General features: G+C 39.3%; 1 protein-coding gene across 1 annotated transcript in view; it reads right to left on the reverse strand.

Moving 5' to 3' along the window:
* The window catches only part of LOC124594067 (Down syndrome cell adhesion molecule-like protein Dscam2), a 198,161-nt gene that overhangs the window by 40,503 nt on the left and 137,716 nt on the right, over positions 1-19,942 (reverse strand). The window contains exons 13-17 of the mRNA XM_047132417.1: positions 18,171-18,310; positions 17,592-17,860; positions 17,330-17,484; positions 13,311-13,328; positions 8,631-8,729 (exon numbers count right to left, since the gene is read on the reverse strand). Of these exons, the coding sequence (XP_046988373.1) occupies positions 8,631-8,729; positions 13,311-13,328; positions 17,330-17,484; positions 17,592-17,860; positions 18,171-18,310 (681 nt within the window). The remainder of the gene's footprint in view (positions 1-8,630; positions 8,730-13,310; positions 13,329-17,329; positions 17,485-17,591; positions 17,861-18,170; positions 18,311-19,942) is intronic.

The raw sequence follows: 19,942 nt of genomic DNA on the forward strand, positions 1-19,942 counted from the left end.
GTCAACAGTTCCCTAGTACTCTCTTTGAAACTATCCACAACCTCTGGTTCTTTCAGTTTATCCAGGTCCCACCTCCTTAAATTCCCATATTTTTGCTATTTCGTCTGTTTTAATCTGCAGTTCATAACCAATAAATTGTGGTTGGAGTCCAAATCTGAATCTGCCCCTGGAAATGTCCCAACCCATATATGCTAGAAAATCAACAGAAAATAATTCTGCAATATGACAATGAGCTGATAGTTCTATATGTCATTTTCAAGAAGTTAGAAAGAACCCGTGGAACATGTGCTGGTGCAGATGGATTTGTGGTTTAGTTTTCAACTGTCCTCTTCCTTGATGTAAGAGGTGACCAGAGGGAAAATACAATAAAGATGATATGGAATGTGGTTCACATTCCAGAATTTTGCCATGCCAACTTATACGTCTGATTAGACAACAGTCACATCTACATCTACATCTACATTTATACTCCTGTTCCAGTCGTGTATGGTTCACGGGAAGACCGACTGCTGGAAAGCCTCCGTGCATGCTCGAATCTCTCTAATTTTACATTTGTGATCTCCTCAGGAGGTACAAGCAGGGGGAAGCAATATATTCAATACCTCATCCAGAAACGCACACGCTCGAAACCTGAAAAGCAGGCTACGCCACGATGCAGAGCGCCTCTCTTGCGGAGTCTGCCACTTGAGTTTGCTAAACATCTCCATAATGCTATCACGCTTACCAAAGAACCCTGTGACGAAATGCACCGCTCTTCTTTTGATCTTCTCCATCTCCTCTGTCAACCTGACCTGGTATGGATCTTACACTGATGAGCAATACTCAAGTATAGGTTGAATGAGTGTTTTGTAAGCCACTTCCTTTGTTGATGGACTACATTTTCTAAGGACTCTCCCAATGAATCTCAACCTGGCACCCACCTTACCAACAATTAATTTTATATGATCATTCCACTTCAAATCGTTCCATACGCATACTACCAGTGTTTGTTCTGCTATCCTATAATCATACAATAAAGGATCCTTCTTTCTATGTATTCGCAATACATTACATTTGTCTATGTTAAGGGTCAGTTGTCACTCCCTGCACCAAGTGCCTATCCGTTGTAGATCTTCCTGCATTTCGCTGCAGTTTTCTAATTCTGCAACTTCTCTGTATACTACAGCATCATCCACAAAAAGCCGCATGGAACTTCCGACACTATCTACTAGGTCATTTATATATACTGTGAAAAGCAATGGTCCCATAACACTCCCCTGTGGCATGCCAGAGGTTACTTTAATGTCTGTAGACGTCTCTACATTGAGAACAACATGCTGTGTTCTGGTTGCTAAAAACTCTTCAGTTGAGCCACACAGCTGGTCTGATATTCCGTAGGCTCTTACTTTGTTTATCAGGTGACAGTGCGGAACTGTATTGAATGCCTTCCGGAAGTCAAGGAAAATGGCATCTACCTGGGAGCCTGTGTCTAATATTTTCTGGGTCTCATGTACAAATAAAGTGAGTTGGGTCTCACGTGATTGCTGTTTCCGGAACCCATGTTGATTCCTACAGAGTAGATTCTGGGTTTCCAGAAATGACATGATACGTGAGCAAAAAACCTGTTCTAAAATTCTGCAACAGATCAATGTCAGAGATATAGGCCTATAGTGTGCATGAGGTGTGTGTGTGTGTGTGTGTGTGTGTGTGTGTGTGTGTGTGTGTGTGTGTGTGTGTTTTCTCCTGTCTTCTCTAAAGAATGCTTTACCCAAAAGCTCAGTGTGTAACAGTCTTTTCATTATGTCTGTCTGCAACTCAGCGTATCATCTTTATGGTAAGTATCAATCTATCCGTTTCATAATTGTGTTGATATGCAACCTGGATTTTCCATTGTTTATTGTATATCTTCCATTATCTGGCTCTGCCAACCATGGTACCTTTTCTTAAACTGTGTAACTGTAGCTGTACCACAACTGTGTAGTGTGTAACAATTAGGAAATGGGGTTGTTCTTATAGAAACATCTATATTATTTGTAACCAACCAATTATAAAATGAGAAATAGCATGGTAATTATCAAATTGTTTCCAAGATTTACATCACACTAAATTTTAACACAGGCATTGTTTACTTTAGAAATAAAAGGGAATTGATGTAAGCAATTGAAAAATAAATAAAAAGAAAAAAAACTTTTAGAAAAGTGAGAATGTTGTGAAAGGAGTAAATGGTATTCTGTAGAAAACTGCCACTTTTATGTTAAATTTCAGTTTTTCTGTGTTTCTTTAAGATATAAACACCAATTTTGTCAGTCTTAATATGAGACACTTATGTCTAAAATAAATCCACAAGTAGCTAATGGAATACGCAACAAAGATTTGCAGGTAGTAACAACATTTGCACTCTTTACCATACATTTATGTTAACCTTTCCATCAGTCATATAGTCTGGAGTCAAGATTGTTTATCATTTGTAGAAGAGAAGGAAATTCAGGAGTAAGAGCAATGAAGTAAGCTCAAAAATTCCTTTTTTTAAAATTAATTTGATTGTAGTGTTGAAAAGAAAAGTATATGTTTCAGACTGAATAGTGCCAGAAGAAGGTTGCACTAGTATTTTTCTCTGTAAGTGAACATGATAATGGTAAACATCCAGTTACAGTTCCCCTAATCATTTCTCCTTGTGGGAGATTTCAGTGGTCATAATGCACTTTGGGGTCTGATACCAACTGCGTCAAGGATCTATTTGACAGGCTCATACTGTGAGAGAAGCAATGCCTTTGAAATATTATGGTAGAACACACGTCAGTAGCACAGTGGGGGATAGTTTCCATAATCAATATGACTTACACAAAAGTGAGTTTTTTCCTTCTCGATCTGAACATCAGATGGAGGCTCATTAGAACAGTCCACAAGCTATTCAGCTCATTGGTTGTTTTTGATCAATGAGCATAGCAATCAAACCCAGTCAGGACACGTAACAAGTAAAATCTGCCATGTTGTTGATGCACATATTCCATACCAACATGTTAGATGAAGAGGCAACCTGTCTCATAGTGAAATGGTGAGTGTCACCCTGCAGTAAAGATCAAGAATATCACACTTTTTTGAACCCCAGTTGTCTGCAAAGGCCCTAATAGCATTTCAAATGAAAATTGCAGACATATAACAACAAAAAGGGTAAATAAAAGATAATGATAAATGTTTTGGTCTCAATTAATGGCTGTGCAGGGTGCACAAAGGCACAGAAACCATCAGTAATACTGTAGACAGCAATAGCATGTTTTAATTTCTTACTGTGCTGCAAAAGTATGTTTACAAACAACACTGGAGACATTACTTTGACAATGACACAGTGTTTATCACTTGAATTATCAGTGAGAATTGCATTATGGGATACTAATACTATGAGTGAGTGGGAATAAATTGTACTGATTAAAACTAACAATGGAAAATCCAGGATGGAATCATGATAATATGAAAAGGTAACTTCTACTCAGTATGTAGTGGAGATGCTCATTCACAGATAAGCACAACAAAAAGAGTGTCAAACAAAGCTTTTGGTCACCAGGTTGGCTGGTAGCTTTGTGTGAAGTTATTTTGTTGTGCTTACCTGCAACTCAGCTAGTTTACTGAATAAAACTACTGATCCCTACTAATTTTTTATGTAATTTTTTTCTCCTGGAAGACAGTCTACTAATTTGTAATGCATGTAACACACACTTTTCTGTATGGACACTGCATTGGCAAATAAAGATTTACTTCCAGAAGGCTAAACTATTTTTCTATAACTTAAGGAGTAAACGTAACATCTCCCTGAATAGTAGAGGCATGGAGTCATTCATGGGGACATAAACAAGTTTTTTGGATTTTAGAGGAAATGAGCACGTGCGCACGCACACACACACCCACACACACACACACACACACACACACACACACACACACACACACCCAGAGAGAGAGAGAGAGAGAGAGAGAGAGAGAGAGAGAAATAGTTGACTGACTGTGTTGGGTAGAATGGGCTACAGAAGAAAGTAAGTGGAGAGTAAGCGGGGTTGGGATTGATTATGTCTGGAAGAGGCAGCAGATATGCAGGATAAGAATGCGGATGAGAAGGGTACCAGAAGTATGGGAATAAATGCATCATGAGCATCTGCACCAGTGAGGCAAGTTCCTGTAGTGCACAGTTATGTCAATAAGTGGATTGGGAAGGGGTGACAGAAAAGAGAATGGGAAAACTACAGGGAAGAGAATGTGGGTCCAGGATGAGTGAGATTAGGATAATACAGAAGGTGTGGAGGTGGGTGTGGGGCGTGGGGCTAGAATAGATGGGTGGGGTTGATTTGGGAGAGGAGTCCAAACAGCGAGGTCTTCGGTCTCATCAGATTAGGAATCAATGGGGGAGGAAGTCGGCCATGCCCTGTCAAAGGAACCATCCCGGCATTTGCCTGAAGCAATTTAGGGAAATCACGGAAAACCTCAGTCAGTATGGCCGGATGCGGGATTGAACCATCGTCCTCGTGAATGTGAGTCCAGTGTGCTAACCACTGCGCCACCTTGCCCTGGTATCAGAGGATGTTCAGGAAGTGCAGTTCACATCCATGTAATTCTGAGAAGGGTTGTGAAGCTGCCAATGAAGTGAAGCATGTTGTGCTCAGGAGCATGGTCTGCCACTGGGTGGTCAACTATGCTCTTAGCCAGTTTGACAGTGGCTGTTCTTTCAGGAGGACACATGTCACTGATCATGCCCACATAGCATGCTGTGCAAAAATTGTAGCAGAGCTAGTATATGAGATTACTACTTTAATGTGGCCCTGTCTCTTATAGGACAATATATGACTGATAAGATGGGAGTAGGATATGCTGAAGAGTGGATTTCCTAGACAGATCTTGTACCTGAATCTTTCATAGGGATATCACTGAAGTGGCAAGATATTGGGAGTGGGTCTGGGGTACGGTTGCACTAAGGGTATTTTTTAGACTGGTTGGGGCTCAAAATAACACTTTGAAAAGTGTGGGAAGGATTGTTGATGGGATGTTCCTCATTTATGAGTGCGGCGATAAGAAATCAAAGTCCAACTGAAGGATATCGGATCAGTTGTTCAGGTCAGGGATGGTACTGGGTAATGGGAGGGGAGTGCTCCTTTGCAGCTGGTTCTTGGGTATAGTCAGAGGATTAGGTGTGTGAGAGAATATCACAGTAGGAAATCTGTGAGCAGACTTAGGTTTGGAGGATAGTGCCTGCCTGTGTGAAGGCCTAAAGTTGATGAAATTGCGTACTCCACCTACTATACTAACATTTCATTACAACTGATTTATTGATACAATATTAAAAATGTGTTATAATGATTGGAGAAAACTGACCTCAAGTATGCAGCTTCCACATGAGAAAATAATACCTACAATTTAGCCCCTTTCTGATTATGCGGCTAATAGTTAATCAAGATAACTTCACTACCAATTTTATTTTAGTATGTTTTACTTTTTCTGTTTTTTTCTGTTAATATGTATAAAATGTAATAACTTATTATTTTAGTGTTTTGTTATTTGCATATCATGTCCTTCTTTATACAGGTGTCACACAGAATGCCTCAGGCAGTTGGTAACTACTCGTCAATACGTGCACATCTTATGATCAGTGTTTGGCTTTCATCACACCATTTTCAATTTGTGATAAGCACTAAACTAGCAATAAGCACCCAGCATTTTTCAGTTGATGGTTAGGATTCAACTATCAGTAAGCACCAATGTGTAAAGCTCAACAGTTAGTACACTAGTAAACTTCCAGGTCAGGATGCTTAGTCACTTGTGAATTTGTGCAGCCATTGATAATCCATGCAATGTGCCAGTTTGTTTTAAGAATTTATATTAATACTTACAAGCAAGGTTATGGTCAAAACTGAGTTTAGTATCAATAAATCGGAGGAGAATGAAAATGTAAATTCTAGAATTGTGCACATTTATTCAACAACTGTTCACCACATCAAAAGTCATGGAAGAAGGATCAAAGAAAAAATTCCACAGGGACTATGAGATCTCAAATAGGTTGGCAATACTTCAACACATCTTGCTTTTCCAATACTTGACAGTCAACCCACCAACTCATACAAGGCCTGATGAAATCCCAGTCTTGCAGAATGTATCATAGATCTATTTACTTCACAATGTCAAAAAGGGGACTCACATTCTCCAACACATCACTTGTGTCTGACTCAGTTGCTCATGAATGTATGAACTGTAGCCATAAAGTTTTAACCATCATCTCAAACAAATAAAGTTGTGTAATTCATTTTTTATTTCTTTGCTGGTGCATTTCTGCAGTTCTAGTATTCACTGAAATCTCTCCACCACAGTAACTCACACTTCTAAGGCAGTCAAAACTTAACGGTACAACTCATCTGTATTTTGGCAATGGGCTGTGCCATCTTGTTTTGGGTCCTCTAGCGGCATACTACTATGGTATTGTGGTACCAGCAGCTTGTGGGTTTGACTAAAGTAGCTATCTTCGGCAATACTCTTAGTGTCTTTCTTCTTCCATCTTTGCAGAAATTCAAGAACCAAACATGCGATCTCAGAGCATGAAGCCAGATCTTTCCCCATTCTGTTACAATGATGGTACACTTGTGGTAGATATTGTTATTTCATACGTGTCTTAAGTAGCTAAAATTTTCTACATCTACATTTATACTCCACTAGCCACCAAGCGGTGTGTGGCAGAGGGCACTATTCGCACCGAAGTCATATTTCGCCCACCCCCCCCCCCCCCCCCTCTTCCTCTCCCAGATCACGTGAGGGAAAAATGACTGTCTGAACACCTCAGTATGAGCTCTAATTTCCCTTATATTTGAATTATGTGATTTGAAAGTTTGTGGTAATAATGCTGTACATCCTTGACGAAGATCGGGTTTTGGAATTTAGTGAGCAGCCCCTTCCGTTTATTGTGTTGTCTATCTGCAACTGTGTCCCACTTCAAACTTTCTATGAGATTTGTAATGCTCTCGCAATGGATAAATGTACCAGTCCCATACTTGCCACTCTTCTTTTGGACCTTCTCAGTCTCTTGACTCAGACCCAACTGGCAAGGATCCCATACAGATGAACAACACACTAAGACTGGACAAACTAAAGTTTTGTAAGCAATCTTCTTTTTTTGAAGGACTGCATTGTTTCAGGATTCTACCAATAAATCACAATCTAGAGTTCATCTTACCCGTAACTTGTGTAATCTGATCGTTCCATTTGAGATCATTCGAATGGTCACATCCAGATACTTGATGGATGTTACCACTTCCAAAGACTGGGCATTTGTTTTGTACTCGTACACTAATGGGGATTCTTGCCTTGTTATATGCAGTAGGTTACACTTAGTAATACTGAAAGATAACTGCCAGTTATTACACCACGCATTTATTCTCTGCAAATCCTCATTGATTTGATCACAACTTTCATGTGATACTACTTTCCTGCAGATTACTGCGTCATCGGCAAACAGTCTAATGCCACTGCCAGTACCATCAACCAGCTTGTTTATGTAAATTGTAAAAAGCAATGGACCTATTACGCTGCCCTGGGGTACACCTAATGTTACGCTTGATTTTGTTGAAGTCTCCCCTTTCAGGACAACATACTACTCTCTTTCTGTTACAAAACATTCTATCCAACCACATATGTCATCGGATAGACAGTAAGCACGCACGTTTTGGAGCAAGTGACAGTGCGGCACTGAGTCGAATGCCTTTGGAAAGTCGAGGAACATGGCATCAACCTGGGAGCCAGTATCTAGAGCCTATTGTACATCATGCACAAAGAGGGCCAGCTGTGTCTCGCATGACCACTGTTTCCTAACACCGTGCTGGTTTGTGCAGATGTGCTTCTCAGAGCCTAGAAAGATCATTATGTCTGAACACAAAATATGTTCCATGATTCTACAAAAAATCTGTGTCAGTGAAATTGGCTGGTAATTATGTGCATCCAATTTTCCACCCTTTTTATAGATTGCTATGACCTGGCCCTTCTTCTGGTTCCGTGGAACTTTCCGCTGTTCCACTGATAGATGATGGATGAGATGGATGATGGATAAGAATGGTGCTATATTTGCGGCATAGTCAACATAAAATCTTATGGGGTCTGGGCCAGATGCCTTCCTGGTGTCTAAGGATCTTAACTGTTTTATAATCCCAGATACACTAAATGCTATGTCAGCCATCCTTGCATTTGTTCAATAATTGAAACGGGGAATGGTGCTGCAGTCCTCTACCGTAAATGAGTTTTTTGAAAGCTAGGTTTCGAATTTTAGCCTTCTGTTTATCATTATCCGTTACATTTCCTATACTATCAGCAAGAGAAGGTATAGATTTATTTGTAGCATTCATAGATTTTAAGTACGACCAAAATTTTTTGGGGTTATTTTTAGAATCTGCAGATAAAATATTGCTTTCAAATTCGTTAAAAGAATCTCTCATTGACCTTTTGACAGCTTTTGACAATTTTACCGCATAGTGAGATGGTATTTAAATGTGTTTTTCTATTTGTTAAGGAATACTTTTCATTCATGGACCATGTTCATTTTAAAAGCAAGGAATAAGTGTAGTAGTGCTTCTATTATTTCTGAATGCATTAAACTACACATGCTGTGCAAATATCAAATTTTACCTTACCTTTGATGGAACTACCCATTGCTGTGGGTGGCTGCCACTCAACATAAACACTGGCTGTAGTAGATGATGAAGCTTGAAAATTTGTTGGTGCTGAAGGTACTGCGGTGACACAAACGATATCATTTAATAGAAAAATAAAAAGTATTGCTGTGAAGCACATTGTGATTTGTTATAAATTTATGAAATTATTGATAAAACAAAATATAGTTGCTGAACAATTCAAAGAAAACTTGAGTCTCATTTCAAATAGGTACCCCACTCATACAATTAAAGTCAGTGGTGACTTCAATCTGCCCTTGATATCCTGGAAAAATTGTACATTTAAAGCCAGTGGCAGGCATAAAATGTCATCCAAAATTGTACTGAATGCTTCCTCAGAAAATTATTTTGAACAATTAGTACATGAGCCGACTTGAAGTGTAAATGGTTGCGAAAGGATACTTGACCTCTTAGCAACAAATAATCCTGGACAAATAGGGAGTATCATGACAAATACAGGGATTAGCAACTACAAGGCAGTTTCTGCTAGGCTAAATACCGTAACAACTACAACCATCAAAAAGAAATACAAGTATATCTATTTTAAAAAGCTGATAAAAAATGCCCTTAACACCTTTTTAAGGGACAGTCTTCACTCCTTCTGATCTGATCATGTAAGTGTAGAAAAGTTGTGGAATCATTTCAAAGAGATAGTATCAACAGCAATTGATATATTAATATTAATAAGTGATGTTGCAGAAGCAGTGGAAAAAGCATGCCAAATTTAAAAGAACGCAAAACCCCCAAGACTGTCAAAGTTTTGCAGAAGTTCGAAATATAGCACGTAGTTCAATGCGAGATGCTTTTATTGATTCCTACTATGAAATTATGTCTCAAAATCTGGCAGAAAACCCAAAGAGGTTCTGGTCATACATAAAGCACACCAGTGGCATGATGCAATCAATGCCTTCACTGCGCGATAACAGCGGTGAAGTAACTGATGACAGTGCCACTAAAGCAGAGTTGTTAAACCCAGTTTTCCGAAACTCCTTCACCAAAGAAGACAAAGTAAATATTCCTGAATTCCAATCAAGAACAACTGCCAAGATGAGAAACATAGAAGCAGATATCCTCGGTGTCACAAAGCAGTTTAAATCACTTAATAAAGGCAAGGCCTCTGGTCCAGATTGTATACCAGTCAGTTTCCTCTCAGAGTATGCTGATAATATAGCTCCACATTTAGCAATTATATACAATCGCTTGCTCACAGAAAGATGCGTACCTAAAGACTGGAAAATTGCTCAAGTCACACCAATGCACAAAAAGGAAAGTACAAGTAATCCGCTGAATTACAGATCCATATCACTAACGTCGATTTCCAGTAGGGTGTTGGAACATATACTGCATTCAAACATTATGAAGTACCTCGAAGAAAACAATTTATTGACATATAGAAAGCACGGATTCAGAAAATATCATTCTTTTGAAACACAACTAGCTCTTTATGCTCATGAAGTAATGAGTGCTACCAACAGCGGATGACAAATTAATTCCAGATTTTTAGATTTCTAGGAGGATTTTGACACCGTTCCTCACAAGTGTCTTCTAACCAAACTGCGTGCCTTTGGAATATTGCCTCAGTCGTGTGACTGGATTCGTGATTTCCTGTCAGAAAGGTCACAGTTCGTAATAATAGATGAAAGTGATCGAGTAAAACAGAAGTAATATCTGGCATTCCTCAAGGAAGTGTTATAGGCCCTCTACTGTTCCTGATCTATATTAATGACATAGGAGACAACCTGAGTAAGCTGTATCAGATTGTTTGCAGATGATGCTGTCATTTACCATCTTGTAAAGTTGTCAGATGACCAAAACGAATTACAAAATGATTTAGATAAGATATCAATGATGCGAAAAATGGCAATTGACCCTGAATAAAGAAAAGTGTGAAGTTATTCACATGAGTACTAAAGAAAATACGCTAAATTTCGATTACACAATAAGTCACACAAATCTGACGGTTGTAAATTCAACTAAATACAAATAACCTAAATTGGAACAATCACATAGATAATGTTGTGGGTAGAGCAAACCAAAGACTGTGATTCATTGCCAGAACACTAAGAAGGCATAACAGGTCTACTAAAGAGATGGCTTACACTACGCTTGTCTGCTCTATTGTGGAGTATTGCTGTGTGGTGTGGAATCCGCATCAGGTGGGACTGACAGATGACATCAAAAAAGTACAAAGAAGGGCAGCTCATTCTGAATTTTCGCGAAATGGGGGAGATAGTGCCACATGCATGATACTTGAATTGGAGTGGTAATCATTAAGACAAAGGCAGTTCTTCTCATGAAATTTCAATCACCAGTTTTCTCCTCCAATTGCAAAAACATTCTGTTGGCACCCACCTACATAGGGAGAAATGAACATCATGATAAATAAGAGAAATAAGGCTTGCACAGAAAAATCAAAGTGCTTGTTTTTCCCACACGCCATTCGAGAGTGGAACGGTAGAGAGACATTGAACCCTCTGCCAGGCACTTTATTGTGAATAGCAGAGTAATCACATAGATGTAGATGAATGTAGCCTAATTCCTCTCTGGAGTTAATATAGTTGTCATAAAATAATAAAGTAGCAGTATGGATTTAAAGAAGTTTTGAAATCTTTGTTCAGTTTCCTCTCTGTCATAAGTTACTGCGTTATCTGCCATCTTAAATGATGAAATACTGAATTTTAGTAAATTCTTATCTTTGTTATTCATTACTTGTCTATTTTGTCAGGTTCCTATTATCATCTGCTTGAAACTCTCACTTTCTCTTTAATAGATACTTTGTTCTTTTATTTTACCTGCTTTGTATCTGTACTATCTTCTGCTGTTAGGATAAGTAGTTTGTTAAATAATTTCCCTTTCATCTTTATCAGTATAACCTTAGTTTTCTTATATGCTAAATATGTTACTTAATTTAATCTGGTATTTTTAAATACACATTATTTACATTTTATCCCACAATCTGGAAGGATTTTTGGATGCATGAACACACTATATAATTATAATAATTTACATTTCTGATGAACAGAATTGAAAAGAGAGTTTGTTTATTCACACCTTTGTAGCAGTCTCTTACATTTGCTATTATAGCCACATGTCATTGTTGAACAAAAAGTTTAAACAATTTCATACAATTTCCGTAAAATGTATAATTTCAGTGAGGATCAAATCAAGGACCAGTGGCAAAAATGATAAAGACAAAAATTGTTGAGGGCCATAATATTATGGAAAAAAACAGTATCAAAAATAAAACAATGGGAAATCCTGGATGGAACGTAACAATATTATGGAAAGGAAAGTTGCTACTATAGCAGAGATGCTGAGTCGCAGATAGGCACAACAAAAAGACTGCCACAAATAAATCTTTCGGCCCTTAAGGCCTTCATCAGCAATAGACCACACACACACACACACACACACACACACACACACACACACACACACACACACACACGACTGCAGTCTCAGGCAACTGAAACCACGCTTCAAGCAGCGGTACCACTGCACAATGGGAGTGGCAACTGGGTGGGATAAGGAGAGGCTGGGGCAGGGAGGCGGAGTGATGGTGGGGGTCATAGACAGTGAAGTGCAGCAGGTTAGATGGTGGGCAGGGGAGAGGTGGGGTGGAGGAGGAATAGCAGGAAAGAAGAGAAGTAAATAGACTGGTGTGATGGTGGAATGACAGCTGTTTGGTGCTGGAATGGGATCAGGAAAGGGGCTGGATGAGTGAGGACAGTAACTAACTCTGTTGGTCACTGTCCCTACCCATCCAGCCCCTTCCCTGTTCCCATTCCAGGACTACACAGCTGTTACTCACTGTCCTCACCCATCCAGCCCCTTCCCTGTTCCCATTCCAGCACCACACAACCATCATTCCACCATCACATCAAGTCTTTTTATTTCTCTCCTTTCTGTCTACCCCCTATCCCCCCGCCCCCCCACCCCATCCTCACCTCTCCCCTGCCCTCCATCTAACCTACAGCACTTCACTGCCCACCACCTCCACTATACTGTCCCTCCCTGTCCCCACTCCAGCCACCTCCTTACCCCACCCAGTCGCCACTTCCATCATGCAGTGGTGCTGCTGCTTGCAGTGTGGTTCCAGTTGCCTGAGACTGCAGTCCTGTGAGTGACTGAGCGTGTGTGTGTGTGTGTGTGTGTGTCTATATATATCTGTCTGTTGTCTATTTTTGATGAAGGCCTTAATGGCCGAAAGCTTTATTTGTGAAAGTCTTTTTGTTGCTCCTATCTGCGACTCGGCATATCTGCTATATGATGAGCAGCAACTTTACTTTTAATAGTATCAAAAATAACTAATTTCCATTGCTTTAGAAACATTATTCATAGGTAGGAGTGAAATTGCAAATGTAAAGATTCAGAGCTATCTGTAGTCAGTCAAAGGATTTTTTTCTGTTTGGTTATTGCTTCTTTTATCTGTGGCAATTATTATTCAATGTAAAAAGTGACAAGATATGTCACAGTTTCTCTATTAAATGCTCTACATGTCAGTGCAAAGGTCACAGTAAAGCAGTGATATACCACCTCCAATAAGACCATGCGTAGTAAGGCATTAAGCACCTTCAGGTTGTTTACAGTTTTAGTTCAGAAATATAATATTATTGTGAGTATGTAAATGCTTTTACTTACCTCCTCTTATCCTGCTCTCTTCAGGGTAAATTCAGAAAGAAAAGTAAAATCTGTATTAACTGTCTCTGCAAATACATATTTAGACTAACAATACATGTTCTTATTATTAAGATGACATATTTTACACTGTGGTAAGTGAACACTGTGATTAATGTCATTGTATTTAAAAAACAGTGTAATTACTTGTGCACTTTCTATGAAAAAATATGAAGTCCAAAACCAGGAAACAGTTTTAAATTTTCATTGAAAAGCTAATATAGTTCTCACTTAATGGAAAGATCTTTCTTGTAAGTAATTTTTTTTAACATATAAAAATACTTTTTTGCAAAATTTGTGATACACCAACTAATTGTTACACTATTTGGACATGAAAGCAATATGAGTAATATCATACATACAAATGAAACACTGAAACAAGAAATGAGTCATTGAGTCTCACATCATCTGCTGGGAAACATGATGAGTACTGTGTCAAGGGGAGGCAAATAGAAAAGGGTAAGGGCTTATTAATCATCAGCAGTTGAAACATACAGTTAATAGTGGTACCCATTAAGGAAATGGCAGAAAGGGAAGGGAATCGACGCCATGTGCTCTCATTGTGTGTGCCTGGAGGCCTCATTCAACATTTGAAGAGACAGTTCCAGCGACCATTGAGGAAAATGGAAATGCCGTGTGGCTAGGGCCTCCCGTCTGGTAGACCGTTCACCTGGTGCAAGTCTTCTGGGTGGATGCCATTCCGGTGACTTGCGTGTCGATGGGGATGAAATGATGATGATAACCACAACACAACACCCAGTCCCTGAGCGGAGAAAATCTCCGACCCAACCGGGAATCGAACCTGGGCCACTAGGTATGACATTCCGTCACGCTGACCAACCGGCTCCCCGGGGCAGATGACCATTGAGGGAACAGTGTGTAATCACATGCAGATTGTGTCGTATATTGAGGCAAATAATGCCTTGGATTCCAAGATCATACTTGGATCGTTCCAGTGACTGGCAGAGAATGCCAGCCTTATTCATGGAGTTTCAATGAGGCTCACAATTGGTAGCATAGTCCCTAGACCAGGTTCTAGCCTCCTCGTTCTGAATTGAATGAAATGCCTGAAACTGAGACTGAGAAAATCCCAAGGCAAGCTGGTACATGACTTCCTCGACTTGTGCCATATTTTTGAGAAATGTAGGGTCCCCATAAATGGATCAGAAGTGCGCTACACATCAGAAGTTGCTGCCCAGTTGACTGTGTATGGTGCAAACAAGATCTTCTTGGAACAGGCAACTCTTCATTCAGTCTAGATAATTATGGCTGTAGGAGACCTGGAAGTACAGTGTAAAATCCTAGTGGTTAACTGTCAAAGCATTTCCAATAAAGTGCCATAGTTTGAAACACTCCTGTAAAACAGTGAAGCTCACAAAATACTAGGTACAGAAAACTGGTTAAAATCCATAGTTGGCAGCAGTGAGATTTTTGTGGAACATATAAGCATATATCGAAAGGATAGGCTGATGGGGAATGGAGGTGGTGCATTTGTTGCAATAGACAGGAATGTCGAATCTGCTGAGACAGAAATTGAGGCTGCATGCAAGATGGTTTCAGCAAGTTTCATTATCAGAGGTGCTCATAAAATTATAATTAGAGCCTTCTATCGACAACCGGACTAACCTTCTGATGTAACCAAAAACTTTAGAGAGAACCTCTTTTCAGTAACATGTAAATTCCACAGTCATACTGTAATCATCGGAGGAGACTTTAATCATCTTACAGTCAATTGGAATACTTACAGTTTTGTTAGTGGTGGATGGTACAAGACATTCTGTGAAACATTAGTAAATGCTTTCTCTGAAAAGTACCTAGAACAGATGCTTTGGAATTCCACTCATGATGAAAATATTTTAGATCTGATGGCAGGAAACATACCTGATCTCTTTGAAGAGGTCCACATACAAACTGGTATCAGTAACCATGAGGGAGTTGTAGCAATCATGACTACCAAAGTAAAAAGGGCAACTAAAACAAGTAGAAAGATTTAAGATATATGTTCAGTAAATTAGATAAAGAAGTAGTGGTCTCATTCCTCATGAGGAACTTGAAACTTTTAGCTTGGGACAGGAGCATGAAGAGAAAGTACAGCCCAAGTTTTAAAAAATAATTATAATGCATTGTAATACATGTTCCCAATACAGCAGCTCATGGTGAGAGGAACCTTCCATGGTATACAATCACTGTAAAGGAACTGCTAAAGAAACAGAGCCTACTGCATGATATATGTAAAACAAAGCAAAGGCATATAGATGGAGAGATGTTGAATGAAACACTTTTAAATGTCAAGAGAGCAATATGTGAAATTGTCAGTGATTACTGTATCAGAATATTGTCAAATGATTTTTCACTAAATCCAAAGAAATTCTTCTCATATGTAAAGGCTGTTTCTGGCATCAGTGATAGTGTTCTGTTGCTCAGCAAAAGTGGAAATGCTTAACTCCACTTTCAAATGTTCCTTTACAAATGAAAATCTAGGAGTATTACCCCAGTTTCATCCTCATACTACACAAAAGATGAGTAAAATGGATACTAGTTCCAATGGCACTGAGAAACAGCTGAAATCGTTAAAACTAAATGAACCACCAGTGCTTGATGGCATCTCTATTAGATTCTATACTAAAACTATGGTTGAGTTAGCCCATCATTTAGCTATTATCTACCATAGATTCCTGACACAAAAACCATGCCTAATTCATCCAATATCCTTGATGTGTATTTGTTGTAGAATCTTAGAACATAATCTGAGCTCACATGTAATGTGATATCTTGAATAGAATGCCCTCATCCGTGCCAAATAACAGGGATTCCAAAAATGTTTATAATGCAAAACCTACCTTGCACTTTTCTCACATGATATCGTGAAAGCCGTGGATAAAGGCAAACAGGTGGATGCAAATGTCTGAAAGGCATTTGACTAAGCTTATCATCAAAAGTATGATCATAAACGATACTAAGTTAAATCTGTAACTGGATTCAGGATTTTTTGGTAGGTAGGACACAACAAGTTATCTTAGATAGAGAGTCATCAACAGATGTAAAGCAATTTCGTGTATGCCACAGGGAAGCTTGTTGGAGCCTAGCTGTTCATGTAGTATATTAAGTACCTTGCAGACAATATTAATAGTAACCTCAGACTTTTAACAGATGATGCAGTTATCTATAATTAAGTACTGTCTGAAAGAAGCTGCACAAACATTCACTCTGATCTTGATAAGATTTCAAGATGTGCAAAGATTGGCAACTTGATTTAAATGTTCAGAAATATAAGGCTGTGTACTTCACAAAATGAAAACATGTAGTATCCTATGACTTTAATATCAGTGAGTTACAGCTGAATTGGTCGACTCGTACAAACACATTGCTTCAACAATTAACTAGGATATGAGATGGAATGTTCATGTAATCTCAATTGTAGGTAAAGCAGGTGGCACACTGCTGTTCATTGGAAGAATACTAGAGAAATGCAATCAACCTACAAAGGAGACTACATATAAAACACTTCATGCTACACATCCTAGCATAATACTCAAGTGTGGGGCCCATGCCAATATGGACTAACAGGGGATGTTGAACAGGTACAAAGAAGGGCTGCAAGGATGGTCATAGTTTCATTCAACCCTTGGGAGAGTGTTAAGAAGATGCTTGAAGAGAGATGCAAACTATCCCATGAAAACTTACTTAGAAAGGTTCTAGAACCAACCTTAAGTGATTAATCTTGGAACATATTACAACACACTACATAACACTTAGAGTAGGATCACAAAGATGAGATTAGATCAGTCATAGCATGCACAGAGGCAGGTAAGCAATCATTCTTCCTGTGATTCATATGTTCTTCATATAAAAATTTTAAAACATTATCGTCACCCAAGCTAGATGTATTGCTTTAAATGCTGTATTCATCTCTCAGTCTTGTTTATAATGCATTATGAGAATATTGCATTATGCCATGTTGACTGTCCATATTGTTAACTTACCTTGCACAGAGACAATGTATTGGATTTCTTCTTTCCCAAAAATATTTTCGGCTGAACATGAATAATTCCCAGCATCCGTAATTTGTACTGAGGCTATATGAAGTGTGCCTTCAGAATTTACTTGCAAATGGTTGTCCTCATGGATTCTCTTGGCGCTGTCAAAATATGAGACCTCTGCGTTATTACATGACTGTATATCTAATTTTAATTCACCTTAATGCTGAAGATATGATTTGATGTAAAACTGTTGAAGATTTATTACTTTTTCTTCCACTGAATGTGTGGATTTGGTTGTCCAACTGTTAAGCATGGCAACTTGAGCTCTTCTTTCCAGACAGTTATGACATGTCCACCAAATGAGGCAATACGAGCAGGGACATGGTTAACTGCTGACTGCACAACATGCCTCGATGAACTTCCTTCACCAACAATAGTACTGGCAGTCACCCAGAACTCATATCTGTGATGTGCAACCAAGTGGCTAATACTATAATAGGTCTGTTCTGAGGGCAAATCATATTGATCTCTTTCCTGTACAACAAACAGAAAGGAAAAAAAGATGAAGTAATTTTATATGACATATAGTAACTAAAAGACGACTGTCATTCCCATATAACAGAAATATTTATGTAAGGTCAGAAGGCAGTACAGTTTGTAGAGCTGAATGTATGTAATTATTTACTTCACTGAAGTAAGGAGGAGCAACATAATTTCAAAGAGAAACTTGCCTGAACATAAAGAAGAAATAAGTGTTGGTAAGGCATTCATTACAAATGTTAACTGAGACCAGTTTGTTTAATAATGTTCCTAATTTAGCGGATAACACATACGCAATACAGACCAGGCTAACACCATCCAGTGACTTCACATACACCTTGTATTTTCTGATTCTTCCATTTGGATATCTGGGAGGCTTCCAGGAAAGAAGAATTGTTCTGGAATCCATTATTAGTGCCTTTATATCTTCTGGTTCACTTGGAACTGGAATAAATTACACTGTAAGTCTATATATCATAAAACAAACATTTTTGTGTGACTGGTTATGAAAAGAAATGCAAATTAATTTAATTCACAAAATTTTTTAAAATATTATACACACATCAAAAAAAGTTTTGGATCATGCCGGTTCCCAGAACTCCTGAAGGTAGGTGTTGACTGTGGATACTGTATCACAGACACAGTCCCTTTGACTGTTCAGAGATGTCATTAAAACCATCCAAAGATGTAAACAACCATGCATGAGCAGCGCCTATTAGACAGAGGGGGTCTAACAGCCAATCAGTTCCAGTCATTCCACCAGGAAGGACGTACACAGCTCGTGTTCTCTGTAGTTCAACCATGCCTAAATGGTCAATAACGTGATTTGATCACGTTACTTTGTGCCAGGAAGGGCTCTCAACAAGGCATCTTGGAGTGTATCAAAGTGATGTTGTTCAGACATGGAGGAGATTCAGAGAGACAGGAACTGTCGATGACATGCCTCGCACAGGCCACCCAAGGGCTGCTACTGCAGTGGACGACCGCCACCTACGGATTATGGCTTGGAAGAACCCTGATAGCTACGCCACCGTATTGAATAATGCTTTTCGTGCAGCCACAGGACATTGTGTTATGATTCAAACTGTGTGCAATAGGCTGCATGATGCGGAACTTCACTCCCAACGTCCATGGCGAGGTCCATCTTTGCAAGCATGACACCATGTAGCATGGTACAGATGGGCCCAGCAACATGCCGAATGGACCACTCAGGATTGCCATCACGTTATCTTCGCTAATGCATATCGCGTGTGCCTTCAACCAGACAATCGTAAGAGACGTGTTTGTTGGAGGCAACCCGTACAGGCTGATAGCCTTAGACACACTGTCCATCGAGTGCAGCAAGGTGGAGATTCCCTGCTGTTTTGGGGTGGCATTATGTGTGGCCGACGTACGCCACTGGTGGTCATGGAAGGTGCCGTAACGGCTGTATGATATGTGAATGCCATCCTCCGACTGATAGTGCAACCAAATCGGGAGTATATTGGCAAGGCATTTGTCTTCATGGATGACAGTTCTCACCCCTGTTGTGCCCATCTTGTGAATGACTTCCTTCAGGATAACGACATCGCTCAACTAGAGTGGCCGGCATGTTCTCCAGACATGAACCCTATTGATCATGCCTGGGATAGAATGAAAAGGGCTGTTTACAGACAACGTGACCCATCAATCACTATGAGGGATCTACATCAAATCGCTGTTGAGGAGTGGGATAATCTGGACCAACAGTATCTTGATGAAATTGTGTATAGTATGCCACAACAAATGCAAGCATGCATCAATGCAAGAGGACGCGCTACTGGGTATTAGAGGTACCGGTGTGTACAGTATTCTGGACCACCACCTCTGAAGGTCTAGCTGTATGGTGGTATAAAATGCAATGTGTGGTTTTCATGTGCAATAAAAACCGCAGAAGTAATGTTTATGTTGATCCCTGTTTCAATTTTCTGTACGGGTTCCGGCACTCTGAGAACTGAGGTGATGCAAAACTTTTTTTGATGTGCGTATTTGAAAAGTGTCAGCACTTTCCAGTTTTGCTTTCTTTTGTTCTATAACATAAAAAGACCATAAAATTTT

Source organism: Schistocerca americana, chromosome 2, assembly GCF_021461395.2.
Source record: "Schistocerca americana isolate TAMUIC-IGC-003095 chromosome 2, iqSchAmer2.1, whole genome shotgun sequence".
NCBI lineage: Eukaryota > Metazoa > Arthropoda > Insecta > Orthoptera > Acrididae > Schistocerca > Schistocerca americana.